The sequence below is a fragment of the Diprion similis genome, chromosome 4 (genome assembly GCF_021155765.1).
Source record: "Diprion similis isolate iyDipSimi1 chromosome 4, iyDipSimi1.1, whole genome shotgun sequence".
Taxonomy (NCBI): domain Eukaryota; kingdom Metazoa; phylum Arthropoda; class Insecta; order Hymenoptera; family Diprionidae; genus Diprion; species Diprion similis.
In genome coordinates this window covers 26,794,286-26,813,393 of record NC_060108.1, presented here as the reverse complement: position 1 = coordinate 26,813,393, position 19,108 = coordinate 26,794,286, and the positions used below count along the sequence as shown (strand labels likewise).

Sequence of the window (19,108 nt, the reverse complement as noted above, 5' to 3'; positions counted from 1 at the left end):
GTAAATCGAGTGTAAATCTCAAGCGTCGGCTGGACTTTTGACAAAAGTACTGACAACGATCAGGCTGGGTTATCACGTGCTCTGCACGTGATAAATCCGTGTCAATGATTTAGGTTCTCTGATCTTCGTCGTCGTTGTCGTCAAGTTTTAAGAATCGACTTACGTAATCAACCCGGCCGGACAGACTGCCAAGAAAATTCTGACTGAGGCAAATTGCTTCCTCTCTTCTCGGAAAATGGTCTGCGACCGTCAGCCTCGCCGAAACGTATAGGTACTTGGACAGACCGACCAACCAACCGACTGACTGACTGATTGACTCACTGACTAACAATAAGTGACTGACTGACTTGCTCCACGCAGGCAACCCGACAAGCTATTCATACTTTCCGTTACCTTTTCGTTCACGCAGCCTCGGCTAGCTCATTAATCTTGTCCTTCGACTGCCCCTTATAGACCTCGCAAAGGTCCGGGAGGACCTGTGACGTTTAAGAAATGCAATCAGGCTGCCGCAAGTTTTTAGGACCGATTTCAATTTATAGCCAGGTTCTCCGATTCCTTTCAGAAAAGAAGTCGATTCGTTGAAATCGGTTTTTCCCACTTGTTGAAGGTAACTAAATGCGGTCCCCTTGGTTTTCTACATGGACATGACACTTCTCTAGATACGAGACCACCATGCCTTTGTGCAGCAGCTGATATAAGCCGGTCTCGTCCAATCGGCGTTTAAACAACGATCATATCTAGGGTGCCGGCAGATGTTGTTGAGAAAATTCCGCACACATCACGTGCGCTACAACGCCGTAATAAGTAATCCACTTTTGATTTATCGCCTCATTCAAGAATATCATGAGTGCCAGTCGGACCTTGTGTAATTGTGTGTATGAATTAACGCTCGATTAACTACGGAACGTTGTATTGACGTCATCGAAGATAGAGACCTATAATGCGTCAATGATCATGCGGGGACTTTTTTCATCTTCACTACGTTCTGTACTGGAGGATCATTCGTCAATTTCAGATCCGTGCGTGCTTGTTATTCGATGTGTAAACTAAGCTTTAATTCGGCCTTCGTTACACCCTCTGGCTCTTTACGGAATCGTTACACCGCAGCTGATAAAACTTTTCTTCAAAGTTCTGAACGACATCTGAACTGAGAAAAAGAAATCGACGATGATCGAGTCGATGCAACTGAATATCTGGTTCCTTTCTGATTACGTTTTCTCAGTATACATATAGCGTACCACATTTTCCTATAACTTCTTATATTCGTGGAAAATTTGGTCATCGGAATAGTTCGTGAAGAGATTAGCAGCCCCACGCGACTGAAGCAAATGACTCGGTTAGATATCGTGTGATGCGAGGCGGGACGTAAAGAGGATCGCGGAAAAAACGTGAAGACAAAATCAGAGAACACCACGCATGGGATATTTATTTTACAGAATTAGGAATTTTTCAATTTCAATAACAGTCATCGAAATACAGCGTCACCGAGGAATCAGTGGAATGATAATGAAGTTCCATTTCACAGGTAAATATATAATGAGTCGTTCTTTCCCCGTATAGATCTGTGCACTGAGCACTAAATCTCGGTAATCATAAGTAGACCGCATCGTGGGACCCGGAGGGCGTGCCCAGCATCCGCCGAGGGCCCAACAAGAGGGAGCAGTGCAACATTCCCGAGGACCCTTCCGGGAACCGATTGACGTCATGGGTTCCCTCTTACCCTGGGCTCCGAGAAGGAGAACGAAAACGAGTGAAAAGAGAAAGATAAAAGCCGAGACGCGTTCGTCGATAGGAAGGTGGAAAAATTGAGTGATTATTAAATACGGGGAACCGTAGGGACCGAAGAGAGAAAAAGGTCCGGTGCTTGAGGGGGGTGGGGGAGAGGGGGGGGGGGGGGGGGCGGTACCTAAAGCACCTCCGAATCTCCGGAGGGTCCAATGTGAGCCTTGCCAGACGATTAGCCAAGGAGCCAGTTCGCATTCCAGGGATCCTTCCTGGAAGTATCCCTAGAGTGACGTCATTCACTCCGCACGTACGCAGCTCACGTCCTCTTATTCATATATTTGGTCACCCCGCTGGGGCATCCGAGACCCCAACCGCTTTGTTGCATTCAAGAATTCCCGATTTTTTGTTCAACTGACACCTAATTCCTGGCACTTCCTCCCCCCTCCCCAATCCTGACCTTTTGATAAGACTTCTCTCGACGAGTGATGACGCAATACAACGCCCGTAATTTTTTCACGGTTGAAAATTAATTTTACAATTAGCAGTTTAGTAGTATTAGTTTCATCATCATTGGTTTGTATTGAGAAATGACGTGTTACGATGAGAAGACAAATATTGTTGGGTTGAATCGTCAAAACATTTTCACGGAACCCTGCAGCCCTTGATCTAGTTGAAATTTTTTTATCATTTCATGCGTACTGGTTGATGTAACTTCGAGTAAAATCTGTGCAACTTTAATTACTGCGAAATACGGTTGACGTCACGTGAAATTTCATTTAAGATTATTTGTTTGTCCGTTTTATGCGAATATTGCGTTTCGCTTGAGGGAGAAAAAAATGTTTTTTAAGACAGCAATATATTCAGACGCGTTATCGCTTACGGTGCGCAACTTGTTAACAACGCATATTTTACTCACATAACTACCGATTCGAGACGGGGACAAACAACAATAAGCGATTGGCAATGATTATGCGGAAATCGATAGAATTGAAGCAGTTTTTTTTTTTTTTTGTTTTTTTTTTTAATATTCAAACAAACACGCACCTCCACCTATGACACGATATTTTTTTCAAGCTAAAGAAAAACATCCTCATTTATGCAAGTACATAAAATAGGTATCGTCATTGCACTTGACTTTCGACGACCACTGTAAACATCTTATACGCATGTAATAAATAAATATAGTATTTGTTTCAAAATCTGGACGGTTATCCCTGCTAACCGATCCCCACGTGCTTTATACTCCTAGGAAAAAAGACGCCCAAGTGTCTGCTACATGCGAATGAATATTCGAGGGTAGTTGAAGCTGCGTACTCGGTGCTTTACGGATATACGGAGTGGAAATTGCTAACCCTCCGGCTAAGAAGAAAAGTCTTAATCCTCCGGTATAGCGAGCAAGGTAATCACGTAGCAGAGTGTAAGGTATATATGCTGGCGGGGCAGACGCGTTGGTGTAAACCAGTTTAAGCTCTTCTCGCAAGAATGTTTAGCAGCTCATCTAGTTTACTCTGACTGCCTCAGAGCCCGACCTATTCTCATGTCACGTGCGCGCCGCCCTTTACTGGTTCGATCATGATAATTAATAATTACCAAAGCTGCGTATATAGACCACTTAGTCGCTGAATTAAAATATATGTTTGACAGTTTGAATCGCTGATCAGCTTGTATTTTTCTATCCTATTTTGTAAGCCCGCAGCCTTTTAGATTCGCTATGTTAGATTCAAATTTAGGCGGCGCCTTGAGCGATATGGAATTTTTTTAAATATTTCATTTCACCTTCATCCGCAAGCCATCGAGCAAGGCAGAAAAACATTTTTAATGTAAGAATATTGCAGTAGCTGAGGGATATGGCGTTATCAAATAAGCCGATAGATATGCGTATGTTATAACCAGGTCTTTAAAGCCTTACACATGTTATCATCCCCCTAATGGATTGGGCAGAGTTCAGTTGGGAAAAACTTGTTTCAACAAGTTTGGAATTATCAGATCGGTGATCTTTAAGTCGTTTCATTACAGCGACGGAGTCTGAGAAAAAATACTACTATCTAGAAATATTTGGTCAAGGAAAATGCGTATTTTCACATTTCTTTTGGCTTTTCATAACTTGTTGCATATCCGTAGGCTTCGGGTGTATTACGTACATCGTTTGAATAGTTCCAGCTTATTCTTAAGGGGGCCTCCATTAATCACGTGAGACTCAAGATGTGAGGAAGGGGTACTTGAAAATATCACAATTGATTACATGGGGGAAAGGAAAGGTCTCTGGCAATATCACGTGTATTTTTTGGTACATTTTTTCTAAAAGCACCAAGTATACGTAGAGATTTCTTTTTCGTTTCAACAGAGTTTTAACCCAGACGCGCGAGTAATCGATAATTAACGTTAAATCTATTTATCGTTCATAACAAAATAGAATATATTCCATAGATTATATGGAAAGTTATTTCGTTCTTAAAACAAAATCTTTTATCTTTCAGATCACGTTACCATTTGCAATATGAATAACCATTCGATTTACATTTTTTGAATATATATTTATCATCATTGTTATTGGTGAGGAAAATCAGGTGATAACGGGCAAGGAGGGGGGGGGGGGGGGAGAAGGAGGGAGATTTTAAATTTGATTACACAGGCATCACGTGAATAATGGATGCCCCCTAACTAATCGTAGAAGACTCGCTTGGTGGAGACACGAAAATTAGATCGGTTCTACACAAGTAATCTTGATGGGTCAATAGTCGCGCGTATCTTATTATACCTAACGAATTTGCGTTTCTATTACGAAAGAGCCTCGCGCCTAGCTGCGATCATTGAACTACGCACCACGTGGTCCGAGGTCTTTCGTCGACGAATGGCCAAGCCGATTTTGTTTCCCAGACACGCTTATACTTGCTATATTACGATAATCGGTTACATTGTCTGCTGCCAAGTTTTTTAAGGAATTTAAACATTAACTTATATCGTCTTTTCGGCACATGGCGAAAAAAATCGATTATTTGAAATAACGATGATTTTGAGTGAACGAAGCTGCACTGTCGTTATTTTGAAAAACAAGTTACAGCGTTAAACGTGAGGTAAACAAGGCGTACTTAAGTCTTCGTCGTGGCGTGGTTCGTAACGTGTAACGATGACCGAGAAGTTTTCAACAAGTTAGACGCTGGTTGTTGCCGCTGCACTAGAATCGGGTCGAGTATGAGGTGACGTGACGTCACGAGAAGGAGGAGGAGCTTGGATTGGATGGCGTGAGGCGAGCCTCCGTCGAGTCACGCATCACTGCCGTTAATCAATCCCTCTCTCCTTCACGGTCGGCCCCATAGGTATCACATGAATTTTCCAGCGTCGTGCCCTAAACCCTCCTCCAGCCTACAGCCCGGAGATCTTCCGTGGAATTGAAGAGAAATGCTGAGATTCCCCGTAAGATTGTTCACGAAATTTTCAACCACTCGGTGTGAAATAAAAAATTTTTTAAAGCAAAATTATCCAGAAAGTGGTTTCAGTAGCCGGCAGGGAGAGTCAGGAAAATTGAGGGATCTTTATTAATTTGGAACTCGTGAGAATTTTTTTCCTTAAAACCGACGACGCTTGTTCTTCGTTTCTGATACGCAGGCAATATCAGTTTTATTCAACATATATAACGACGCTATGTCTTCCTTATCTCATTTTCTTATTTCGTCATGTTACATCATCTTCTTAAATACACGTTTCGTTTCGGAACGAACGTGAAAATTCGTTGTTTCATATTTTTGCAACTGCTCGCCGCCGCGACTTTCGCCACCGTCTTAGAAGGGTTCAAGTTCTGAGATCTGAACAACTTGGCAAGAAAACTTGGTAATTTTGAGCAAAATGTATCCAGTTTTTCACCGTTGTGCGGTGCCGAGCAAAAGAGCACGAGGTGCATGCGACAGGAAGAATAAAGGACACCGAAAAGAGACTCGTCGTATGGACGCCGCGAGGTTACACGCGTGAGATTTAAGCTGCGTATAGTGTTCGTGTAACTAATATTCGCGAAAGATTTCAATGGTTTTCTTTGAAGTCTAAAATAACTGCCGATAAACTCGCCAAGTAGTCGCGGTATATGCTTACATATATACTGTACATATGCCTATGTATTCATGCAAAGCAGATGTGTAAAGGGTAACCTGCATCGAAAAGTATTCGGGAGAAAATTTAAGATCGACAATAATTACGACGTTGCAGAGGTGTGGTATATCGGGCCATGGACCATCAAGATCGATTTTCCACGGGAGATCCCTCGAGTTTTTAAATACGCAAAACGGGGAAAACAGGAGAGACGAGTTGCCGGACACGCGGGGATTCCCGCCAAAGTAGTACGCAGCCGCGTTCGAACGTTCGAAATTTGAAACTGCGGCTCCTCGAGGTTATGATCGGAGAGGCAGGGAAAGAAGGGGAGGATTATTAGCAAAAGCCCGTCTCTGAGTGGCGGAGCTCCCTTCCATTCCCTTCCCTTCCCTTCCCTTCTCGTCCCTTCCCGTGATTCATTATCGTTATTATTATTACTGCCTCCCACAAGTCGCTACTTAAGTTGAACTTACAACTAATATTATAACTTCTAGCGTAGTCTCTCCCCACCACCGTGGGGCTGAGAGCTAGCTGAGCCGAGCCTCTATATAAACCCTCCGCAGCGCGAGCCTCCTCACTTGAGAGAGTGACAGGTCCTCGACTTTTTTCCCATCGCGTTAAGGCGAGTCAGTTTTCAGTAGTAAGTCTCGCGTGGTTCGTCAAGTATCGGCAGAGATCCGATAATTTCGGCGTTACTTTACGATTAGATTGCACAGAAAAGTACATATTTTTGCACGCCAGTAGCAGTTCTGTGCGCGTCGGCGGTTACACGACGGATTTTCGAATCTCAGCGGCGAAGGCACTTCGACAGAGAAGACAAAAGTCGTCTCCTCGAGTATAATAATACTCGAGTATAATAATACTGCAGCTATACAACTTCCCAGCCGTGCGCAGGGCGGATCGTCGGAGAGACGCGTACCTAGGCGAAAGACGAAACCCGGACCGGGACCTTTACGCAGTCGGCGAATTGAAGCTGAGGCTGCGTTCTTCGCGTTGATTTGAAATTAGTAAGGAACGAATACCCGCCGCACATCAGACATGGCTGCGTTTCGACTAACCCTGTGCTTTATCATCTCCGCGTTATGGTTCTGCTCGCTGATCAACGCTGCGGCCGTTTACAACTTGGTGAGTAGGTACCTGTTGTGCCACAAACACGATACCTTGTTATTCGGTGCATCGTCATTACCACCGTCTCTCGCACACTCCCTTTCCTATACACACCTCACGCCCTAGACCATCTAGTATACACATAAAAGCCCCGCACGCAGGGTCAATGTCAACTGGCATCCAGATTTATCGCCAGATCCATGCGTGACCCAACGTGGGCGCACCGTCGTGACGGACCGAAGCTCGAGTCCTTAAGGTCGGAACTTTGGAACTTGGCGCTAGGTACATACTAGATGATCATGGGTGACGTTACTACGTACCTATCTACTCGGTTTTTATCCTCCTCCCGCTTGGATATCCGCAGCTCGATATTGTCGGAATACTTGGTAGAATGGCGCCTCGGAATTTATCCATCCATCCATCCGTCCCACAACAAAGTAGCGTCCACTAATTAATATAGCTATTATTATATAAACAATCGTGCTGTATGCGGCACGAAAGTTATCAGAGTCCGCCTTAGCGATTATTGAGAGATCACCGGGGCGACAGTTTCGCGACCCCGAATGAATGTGAGTCCAAGAATTATACACAAACGCGAGTGAGATTCAACTGATGTTTCCTAATCGCATGCGCCGAAATGATTACACTTACGCACATCAAGAGTCGAGGCTCGGCGTCGGGGTTTCGCTGTGTATGGACTGCGCTGCACTAATTACACCGAACCAGTTGAGTCTAGATTTAATAATAATCCACTGGCAAGTCACGCGACTCCGTATGGAACATTTCATTCATAAATTGAGAGTCCACGCATTCATGATGATGCACGTCTAGTAGGTATATGCGACGCATTTGCTGCGCCAGCTTGCACTCGCACAACTCCGACGCAAGCTGCAATATGCAATATGCACATCCATAGCATATAGAGTGATCGTTGATTCGGTTGTAATCCTGCGGCTTCGCTTCCGTCCTACGTATAATGGCATGTGGACGTGGGCAAATCCACGTTCCTCGATCAAATTGCCGTCTAATTCGTGATAGAGCAAGAAAAAAAAAATACGTTTTCGTTGTCGCACAAGAAATTCAGGGAATCGCTAGCCTTACCGGTCGAATACCGATCTGAAAAGTGAGACCGTTGTTACTTTCTCGTGAATGAAAATTCGGTTGACTTTTTTCTATCACTTTTTGCAGTGTTATTAAATAGTTCGCCACTAATTGTTTTGGCGTTCAAATATTCAACTCTTCGTTCAAAATTCAGGGCAAGAGGTGAAGTCAACTTTTTGTTGAAAACAATTAATGGATAAACGAGAATAGTTTTCGTTTTTCGCGATGATTCCTTTGCGCTTCAACGTTATCTTCTTCCGAGTTTAAATTCTTATTCACCTCGTCGATAATTCTCAAGGGGTTTTCCACTCAAGTAATCACGGTGGAAATATCATTGGAAATGATTTCGTCGTCTCCGAAATGAAACTGAAATCAGTAGTGTTAAAATGAAATTCCACATCAATAATCATTGGTAGTCATGAGAAATCATTCAGGATTACAAAAATCTCTTTACAGATTCAAGAAGTCATGTGAAATCTTAGAAATCGTACAAAATTACCTAGTCAAAGTAAAATCATTTGTGAAGTAATCTCTCGTCATTTCTGTACTCATGAAATATTGTAATCACGGTTTCACTTTTTTCTCAGTGAAACATCCTTGATAAAATTCTTCTTCTTCTTCTTCTTTCCCCGAGTTGCCACCTCCTGTTCAACAAATTACCAGTTGATCGATAATAATTAATATACAATCTAGTGAACTAACACAGCAGAAGTCGATTGAAAAGAGGAGATTAGTGATGACAGGAGCAAAAGAATATCGCAGTCTTGGAATTTCACGGATTAATCGATATCATTGCATCGTTACAACCTGATCTATATGATCATCTGTATTACAGTTAATTCAGGACAAACTGCAGGATGGCACAAACAGTGCGGATGAGACTCGGGCGGAGGCTGGAGGGCTGATCAGTGTCGGAGATGGACACGAGTTTCCGGAAAGTATTCGAGCGCGCAGATCCAATTCCGATAGACCTTGCCAGAAAACGGCACCGTGTGGATGGGCGATTTACACGCCATTCGAAAGGCGGATAGAATTCTTCATGAAGAACACGTAAGTGCCATCGACTATGACGAAGTTTCCTTGCGATTAAAGATTTCCAAACGCATCAAGTTTTTCGGATAATACGCGTGCGTAAAATTAAATAAATGACGAAGTAAAACGGTGAGAAAAAGTCTTGCACAAGTTTTTACTATTTATTGACGTTTTCCTTTGCTTCTTGCTTTTCAGATGCCCCTGCCCATCCTCATTCAAGTGCGTAAGAACGGACGACGACTTGTCGGCCAGCGCTTATGTCTACAGATGTAGGAGCAACGTTAGCGCGACCGACATCGTGTCGCCGCCGTAAAAGAGGAATCCTGACTAAAACGTACGTACGTATGTATGGCAAGCAGTATGAAATGTACTTGGCGTAAGACATACCTACGTGCACTACTGCGCGAATGACACAGTTTTATTGTGTATCCGTCAGTTCGTGTGGAGAATTTTCGGTAATAAATTAAATGAACGTAATAACAGAGCATAAATTAAAAAAAAAAAAAAAAAATATCACGTCACGATACGCGCCGGTTACATATTATGCAGCGTGAAACTGTGTATATGTATAAAATGAAGAAAGGCGAAGAAAATTTATACAAATGATATTGAAAAATTGGAAGCAAAATACGAGAAAATAAAAACCATGTCACTTAGAGCAAATGAAGAAAAATTTTGTTTCTAAAATCTTTATATACATGCAATTGTCATGACATACATTATGCTACCTACGGCCCAAATAACACGTACAGCCAAGTGACGTGTGGATATATACGTATAATGTGGATATATACCGTTACGTGGGGTTATACATTATATATATACTACAATAATACAAGTTAGGTAAGAAGATTTAATTATTACTTTTCCCCGCGCTCAAATCTATTGTGAAAACGTGCAACGCGTTGATACGTCAAATTTTCTGTTGTTTTTTTTTCGTTTTCAAATCAACTATTTATTCACAAACTGCGTATATATTACAAATTCCCTAAATAGTGTAGAAATAGTTTGGTTTTTTTTTCGCTGTACACTTTTTTGTGAGAAAGAAAAGGCTAACTGGAAAAAAGCATATATTATTCCCATGCAATATTACTATTTTTCATCTTGGAAAAAACTTAAGATTCTTCTTATTGTTACCCGTCGCGCAGTTTACACTGTAACGGGTTTTCTTTTTTTTCTCTTTATGTGTATTTCAACGACGATTTCGCATTCCCATGAATTCACACACTTCCTGTTGTACATTTCCATAATAGTGGTATTATTTGAACTGCAGTAAGCTATACACACTCCGCCCAACTATTTCGCTTATATATGTAAAAAAAAAGTAAAAAAAAAAGCTGAAATTGAAAGAAAACATGAGAAAAGAAGAAAAAAGAATCTTGGTACCAACACCATAATTTCTGACGCTAGCGTCAATCGTGTATGTATATGTACACTGTTTATGAACCTAAACATTTACATCTAGGTAAACATACCTGTAGTTACATTGATTGATTACAACTATCTGGTGTTCCGTGTGATGGGTTTAACATTTTCTAGAAATATGCTAATATCACTATACAGATAATGTGTACGCTTTCTGAATCCAGTCGGTTATGCCAGCCTCTTTAGAAATATAACAATGATACAATAATGATGACATGATGTAGTGTAGAGGATAAATATTTAATTGTAAGTCAGATAAGTATAATAATACACATATAATATTAGGGTACGTATTGTTAATATCACCTTAAAACATCTACAGTTTGTAGGCTATTTAGTAAAGTAGTCACAGTATTTTCATAAAGATCCAGCGCGCCCACATGCCAACACCCTTGACGTACTTAAAAGAACAAAAAAAAAAAAGAAAAAAAAAAGAAAAATAAGACCTGGAAAAGAGTAATGCGAAAAAATAATACACATAATTTTATAATCGCGGTAAATAACTTCACTTTGTATAATATAATAACACGGAAACTATTATTTATGAAAAGAAAATCAAACTTGATGATAATGTTATTTGTTACTTAAGATTTTGTACAAACCAGGCAAAATGAACATTGTTTTTTGTGTCACTGCAACTTTTCGTTGATGTAGTTATTGTGAAAATTGCCGGGAAAGTTTATTTCGCTTTCCGTTATAGCTACTCTATAAACATGCCATATATTTATATACATACATCTCAATAGTAAGGATGGGAGATATATTTGTGAAAGAAACAATGCTAATCATTGTAATGATAACACTTATGACAAATACAGCGAAAAAAAAAAAAAAAAAAAATGAATGCAGCAATTGGTGACTGATCAGTTTCTAAGTATTTATTTTTATCACCATAACTGGCTATTATAATTACGAATAATATTACATTCGTTATGAAATTTCCGAAGAATTTCAAATATACTAAACGTTCAATACTTTTCTGATTTATCAATCAGACATTTAACGAATTTGTAAACTCAAAAAATGGTGTCAGATTATGTCTGTTGAAAATTATGAGATTCCGATGACATATTCTCATCACATAATACTACCAGCGTATTGAGAGTATAATGGAAGCAAGTCGTTATTTCATTTGAGAGCAAGGATATCTTCGACGTTCGTAAACTTAGGATCCCACTAGTTATTTAGGAAAAATCTTAGTTCAATGTATTTATACGCAGTATTTCATCTAACGTTACAATAAATGTATACACAAATTAAAATTACATGTATGGATAATATAATTACTACAAATGATAATGATATTATTGCGATATGACGACTAACCCATATCTATCATCGAATGTAATATTATTGTATTAAAACTATTGTCACCTTGAAGTTGTTATGTTTCATTCTTTGTTAACAGATAGATAATATCATACCTATTATACGGATTTTGGATCGACTCTTAATTCTACGATGATCTAGTTAACGTTTTGTAATACCTGACTTAGAATGTGTTAAGGTAGGCATCTACAAATCGAGTGTGAGAGGAGAAAACTTAAGGATGAAAAATTTTCCAAAATTTCGTTCCACCCGTTTGATTTATATTGAATTCATCGGAGTTCAATTAGTTTGGAAAGGGTAACTGAAATCATTTCTGAGACGGAAAGTTTTTAGCCTCGCAAAAAACTAAAATTCAACCCTTTTGTATTGTTTCAATTGATTTTTTGCGAATTTTGAGAAATACTGAAATTAGTCAACTCAAACCCTATTCGGACCAGATTTGCAGAAGACAGGAATTGCGCATAGCCTAAAGTCGCTGCCGTAATCGGAGCATACACGGAGCCGAAAAACGACTCAATTTTGATGTATTTTTGCTGTTGTCGATCGTGAGATGTTTTATTATTCGTTCGAATATCTGAGGGTAAAATGAGTCCGAAACGGCTCCTGCAGGTTAAGTATGCACGAAGATAAATGTTGTGCAGTTTAGTTCATCCCGACGATCAAATAAGGCTCAACCACATTTCGTATTTAAAATATTTCCAATATTTCGTGAACAAAGTATGTGGCAAGAAATGACTATCAACGTCCTACGGTATGTTATGTTGAAGCGGGTAGCACACGACACGGGTCGATGCTTATCGAATTGCCGTGATCCACAGCGTCAGGCGTAGATGAAAGTGTTGATTTGGACATTGCGATAAGCGGTGATGTTGACTGAAAGTATTATAGGTATCATCTTCAGTTGACGGTAATAACAATGTTATCGTCAAAGCGTCACTGCATCACTGCATTCTACCGGCTGTACCGGCAATACAGAACGTTACTCTTCTTCCACCGCATAGATCAATGTCTGTGATTACCAGCTTGACTTGAAATGAATGAATGAACTTCCTTACCAGCTTTGACTTGAGCGGGTTTTTAAGAATTCCAAAGGCGCGCTGTACGTGTTGTTTCGTGCGCTTCATACTATTGCTCATTGTTGACTGCCCTTAACAATCCTTAGCATAATAGGCTGGATTTTCACGGGCGTTAAATTAACGCGACGGCAACTTGAAGCGGCAACGCCACGTCGTCAGCGATAAAAAGCGCTCATGAAAATGGGTACCAAGAGTACCAACACACGGTTTGAATGACGTGCGGCGAAACCCATATAGTTAGGCCAATGGATCTCAGTTACATTTTTATTACAAGAATTTGAAAACTTTTGATTGTTAATTGGCAGTGTGAAAAAATTGAGAAAATGGAAAAGCAAGATGAAGTAGCTGATGGTGTATTCGAACAACACGCAATCGATGCCCCTCACAAAAATTAAGTCGGTATAGTGCATCGAAAACTTAATTCTAGCATTATTTAAATTCATCAAAATTTTCACCAAAAATCTGAAGCGTTTGCCTAGCTTTTTCTTTCATTTTGGGGCGACAAACTTTTTGCCTTTAAATTAAATCAGAGGACCCTATTCAGACAAATTGAACGCCTAGCACAGCGGAGGAGGGATTTCAAAGATCGTATTAGCACCAACAGCTTAGAAAATACAGAGAAAATACAAAGGGATCAATTTACTCATTGATTTATTTCAATACGAATTACATCAAATAGTAACAATGCAATATTATACATATCGTTTCCTGCGGAGAGGCATTGCACCTGTATGCAGAACGGAGCTTAAACTCTACTTACCAATTAGGATTATAACGATCTCATATAACATTTATCATATTCGGCCTGCGGTATTGTGGATTGCACTTCTTCTGTATCATATGATAGTTAGATTTCTTATGTAATGTTCAATCAATCTTTTGCGAGTTTTGTTGTCTTACTCCGCAAAACTATTTGGCAACTTGTTGAAGTACTATACACTGACACCTGAACACTTGTATTACGAATAAGGCATATTGAATAAACTGAAACCTATACTTTGAACTTATGAAATTGTGATTTGTCTTGACCTCTTCTCTAAACAGTTAGTGCTAATTTTATTCTGTTCGGTTATCACTTTCGATCCATGGCTCGCTCAGCAAGCTCGATAGCATTCCCTCTGAAGCCAGCAGTCATGGATTCAGTATGGTAATACAGCATCAAGGCTACAAGCAATCCATCAGTCAGTCCTCGTTTTCGAGTAACCTCCTCGGTTCAGAAGTTCTCGTTGTACCAAAAGTAGTTTTATACTAAAATATCTCCGAATTGCCTAGTTATGAATGGAGAAGCACGTAAGCGGCGATCGTATCACGTTTTGAGCTACCAGGCATACATTGAGAGATATAGCAAAAATATCTCTGACAGTGTAATGAATAACTGACTAATGGTCGCTATTTTCGAGCAGCCACCTCGACTCACAATCGGATGTTCTACAGATTTCAGGAGCCTTCCTTTTTCTACTGCCATAGATTTGTCATCTCCAAATCGACCTGTATGACCCTTTCTTGACTGGTTGGACGACCAGGAACTCAAAAAATACATGGAAAAGAGCGTAGGACCAACAGCAGAGAAATGACGATAAAAATAAGCAGTTTCTCGGCTGTAACTTTTAAGGCGTTGCTCGCAGCCTATTGAGACTGGGACCAATCGATTTCTCTCGCGGAATTACGTCGGAATAGTGCCTCAAAGATCTTATTTCAACACTTTTCGAAGACATCGAAATTTTCGTCAAAAATCCAAGGGGGTTAGCCTTAGTTTTTTCTCCATTTTGGGAGCCGAAAATTTTTCGTCTCGGAATCGATTGGTATGACCCTCACTAGAGTAATTCGACCCCAAGGAACTCAGAAAACACATGAAAAAGAGCGTAGGACCAACAGCTGAGAAATGACGATGAAAATGAGCAGTTTTTTGGCTGTAACTTTTCGGGCGTTGCTCGCAGCCTATTGGGACTGCGACCAATCGATTTCTCTCGCAAAATTACGTCGGAATAGTGCCTCAAAGAATTTATTTTAACACTTTTCGAAGACGTCGAAATTTTCGTCAAAAATCCAAAGGGGTTAGCCTTGGTTTTTTCTCCATTTTGAAAGCCGAAAATTTTTCGTCTCGGAATCGATTGGTATGACCCTCTCTAGAGTAATTCGACCCCAAGGAACTCAGAAATCACATGAAAAAGAGCGTAGGACCAACAGCAGAGAAATGACGATGAAAATAAGTAGTTTTTCGGCTGTAACTTTTAAGGCGTTGCTCGCAGCCTATTGGGACTGCGACCAATCGATTTCTCTCGCAAAATTACGTCGGAATAGTGCCTCAAAGAATTTATTTTAACACTTTTCGAAGACGTCGAAATTTTCGTCAAAAATCCAAAGGGGTTAGCCTTAGTTTTTTCTCCATTTTGGGAGCCGAAAATTTTTCGTCTCGGAATCGATTGGTATGACCCTCACTAGAGTAATTCGACCCCAAGGAACTCAGAAAACACATGAAAAAGAGCGTAGGACCAACAGCTGAGAAATGACGATGAAAATGAGCAGTTTTTTGGCTGTAACTTTTCGGGCGTTGCTCGCAGCCTATTGGGACTGCGACCAATCGATTTCTCTCGCAAAATTACGTCGGAATAGTGCCTCAAAGAATTTATTTTAACACTTTTCAGAGACGTCGAAATTTTCGTCAAAAATCCAAAGGGGTTAGCCTTAGTTTTTTCTCCATTGTGGAAGCCGAAAATTTTTCTTCTCGGAATCGATTGGTATGACCCTCTCTAGAGTAATTCGACCCCAAGGAACTCAGAAATCACATGAAAAAGAGCGTAGGACCAACAGCAGAGAAATGACGATGAAAATAAGTAGTTTTTCGGCTGTAACTTTTAAGGCGTTGCTCGCAGCCTATTGGGACTGCGACCAATCGATTTCTCTCGCAAAATCACGTCGGAATAGTGCCTCAAAGAATTTATTTTAACACTTTTCGAAGACGTCGAAATTTTCGTCAAAAATCCAAAGGGGTTAGCCTTAGTTTTTTCTCCATTTTGGGAGCCGAAAATTTTTCGTCTCGGAATCGATTGGTATGACCCTCACTAGAGTAATTCGACCCCAAGGAACTCAGAAAACACATGAAAAAGAGCGTAGGACCAACAGCTGAGAAATGACGATGAAAATGAGCAGTTTTTTGGCTGTAACTTTTCGGGCGTTGCTCGCAGCCTATTGGGACTGCGACCAATCGATTTCTCTCGCAAAATTACGTCGGAATAGTGCCTCAAAGAATTTATTTTAACACTTTTCGAAGACGTCGAAATTTTCGTCAAAAATCCAAAGGGGTTAGCCTTAGTTTTTTTCTCCATTTTGGGAGCTGAAAATTTTTCGTCTCGGAATCGATTGGTATGACCCTCACTAGAGTAATTCGACCCCAAGAAACTCAGAAAACACATGAAAAAGAGCGTAGGACCAACAGCTGAGAAATGACGATGAAAATGAGCAGTTTTTTGGCTGTAACTTTTCGGGCGTTGCTCGCAGCCTATTGGGACTGCGACCAATCGATTTCTCTCGCAAAATTACGTCGGAATAGTGCCTCAAAGAATTTATTTTAACACTTTTCAGAGACGTCGAAATTTTCGTCAAAAATCCAAAGGGGTTAGCCTTAGTTTTTTCTCCATTTTGGAAGCCGAAAATTCTTCGTCTCGAAATCGATTGGTATGACCCTCTCTAGAGTAATTCGACCCCAAGGAACTCAGAAATCACATGGAAAAGAGCGTAGGACCAACAGCAGAGAAATGACGATGAAAATAAGTAGTTTTTCGGCTGTAACTTTGAAGGCGTTGCTCGCAGCCTATTGGGACTGCGACCAATCGATTTCTCTCGCAAAATCACGTCGGAATAGTGCCTCAAAGAATTTATTTTAACACTTTTCGAAGACGTCGAAATTTTCGTCAAAAATCCAAAGGGGTTAGCCTTAGTTTTTTCTCCATTTTGGGAGCCGAAAATTTATCGTCTCGGAATCGATTGGTATGACCCTCACTACAGTAATTCGACCCCAAGGAACTCGGAAAACACATGAAAAAGAGCGTAGGACCAACAGCTGAGAAATGACGATGAAAATGAGCAGTTTTTTGGCTGTAACTTTTCGGGCGTTGCTCGCAGCCTATTGGGACTGCGACCAATCGATTTCTCTCGCAAAATTACGTCGGAATAGTGCCTCAAAGAATTTATTTTAACACTTTTCGAAGACGTCGAAATTTTCGTCAAAAATCCAAAGGGGTTAGCCTTAGTTTTTTCTCCATTTCGGGAGCCGAAAATTTTTCGTCTCGGAATCGATTAGTATGACCCTCACTAGAGTAATTCGACCCCGAGGAACTCAGAAAACACATGAAAAAGAGCGTAGGACCGACAGCTGAGAAATGACGATGAAAATGAGCAGTTTTTTGGCTGTAACTTTTCGGGCGTTGCTCGCAGCCTATTGGGACTGCGACCAATCGATTTCTCTCGCAAAATTACGTCGGAATAGTGCCTCAAAGAATTTATTTTAACACTTTTCGAAGACGTCGAAATTTTCGTCAAAAATCCAAAGGGGTTAGCCTTAGTTTTTTCTCCATTTTGGGAGCCGAAAATTTTTCGTCTCGGAATCGATTGGTATGACCCTCACTAGAGTAATTCGACCCCAAGGAACTCAGAAAACACATGAAAAAGAGCGTAGGACCAACAGCTGAGAAATGACGATGAAAATGAGCAGTTTTTTGGCTGTAACTTTTCGGGCGTTGCTCGCAGCCTATTGGGACTGCGACCAATCGATTTCTCTCGCAAAATTACGTCGGAATAGTGCCTCAAAGAATTTATTTCAACACTTTTCAGAGACGTCGAAATTTTCGTCAAAAATCCAAAGGGGTTAGCCTTAGTTTTTTCTCCATTTTGGGAGCCGAAAATTTTTCGTCTCGGAATCGATTGGTATGACCCTCACTAGAGTAATTCGACCCCAAGGAACTCAGAAAACACATGGAAAAGAGCGTAGGACCAACAGCTGAGAAATGACGATGAAAATGAGCAGTTTTTTGGCTGTAACTTTTCGGGCGTTGCTCGCAGCCTATTGGGACTGCGACCAATCGATTTCTCTCGCAAAATTACGTCGGAATAGTGCCTCAAAGAATTTATTTTAACACTTCTCGAAGACGTCGAAATTTTCGTCAAAAATCCAAAGGGGTTAGCCTTAGTTTTTTCTCCATTTCGGGAGCCGAAAATTTTTCGTCTCGGAATCGATTGGTATGACCCTCACTAGAGTAATTCGACCCCGAGGAACTCAGAAAACACATGAAAAAGAGCGTAGGACCGACAGCTGAGAAATGACGATGAAAATGAGCAGTTTTTTGGCTGTAACTTTTCGGGCGTTGCTCGCAGCCTATTGGGACTGCGACCAATCGATTTCTCTCGCAAAATTACGTCGGAATAGTGCCTCGAAGAATTTATTTTAACACTTTTCGAAGACGTCGAAATTTTCGTCAAAAATCCAAAGGGGTTAGCCTTAGTTTTTTCTCCATTTTGGGAGCCGAAAATTTTTCGTCTCGGAATCGATTGGTATGACCCTCACTAGAGTAATTCGACCCTAAGGAACTCAGAAAACACATGAAAAAGAGCGTAGGACCAACAGCTGAGAAATGACGATGAAAATAAGTAGTTTTTCGGCTGTAACTTTTAAGGCGTTGCTCGCAGCCTATTGGGACTGCGACCAATCGATTTCTCTCGCAAAATCACGTCGGAATAGTGCCTCAAAGAATTTATTTTAACACTTTTCGAAGACGTCGAAATTTTCGTCAAAAATCCAAAGGGGTTAGCCTTAGTTTTTTCTCCATTTTGGGAGCCGAAAATTTTTCGTCTCGGAATCGATTAGTATGACCCTCACTAGAGTAATTCGACCCCAAGGAACTTAGAAAACACATGAAAAAGAGCGTAGGACCAACAGCTGAGAAATGACGATGAAAATGAGCAGTTTTTTGGCTGTAACTTTTCGGGCGTTGCTCGCAGCCTATTGGGACTGCGACCAATCGATTTCTCTCGCAAAATTACGTCGGAATAGTGCCTCAAAGAATTTATTTTAACACTTCTCGAAGACGTCGAAATTTTCGTCAAAAATCCAAAGGGGTTAGCCTTAGTTTTTTCTCCATTTTGGAAGCCGAAAATTTTTCGTCTCGGAATCGATTGGTATGACCCTCACTAGAGTAATTCGACCCCAAGGAACTCGGAAATCACATGAAAAAAAGCGT

General features: G+C 40.8%; 1 protein-coding gene across 1 annotated transcript; it reads left to right on the top strand.

The window, feature by feature from the left end:
* The first annotated feature begins 6,376 nt into the window (after positions 1–6,376).
* Positions 6,377–9,537, top strand: LOC124406063. Its single transcript, XM_046881408.1, has 3 exons — positions 6,377–6,930; positions 8,849–9,063; positions 9,241–9,537. The coding sequence occupies exons 1-3, from the start codon at positions 6,844–6,846 to the stop codon at positions 9,356–9,358; spliced, it is 420 nt and encodes a 139-aa protein (XP_046737364.1). The 5' UTR covers positions 6,377–6,843; the 3' UTR covers positions 9,359–9,537.
* The last annotated feature ends 9,571 nt before the right edge of the window (positions 9,538–19,108 follow it).

Bases quoted from the DNA above. Each gene is read 5' to 3' on its own strand.
- LOC124406063 (XM_046881408.1), top strand. From the start codon at position 6,844: ATGGCTGCGTTTCGACTAACCCTGTGCTTTATCATCTCCGCGTTATGG. The intron at 6,931-8,848 runs GTGAGTAGGTAC...TCTGTATTACAG, and splicing joins CTGCGGCCGTTTACAACTTG to TTAATTCAGGACAAACTGCA. The intron at 9,064-9,240 runs GTAAGTGCCATC...CTTGCTTTTCAG, and splicing joins GAATTCTTCATGAAGAACAC to ATGCCCCTGCCCATCCTCAT.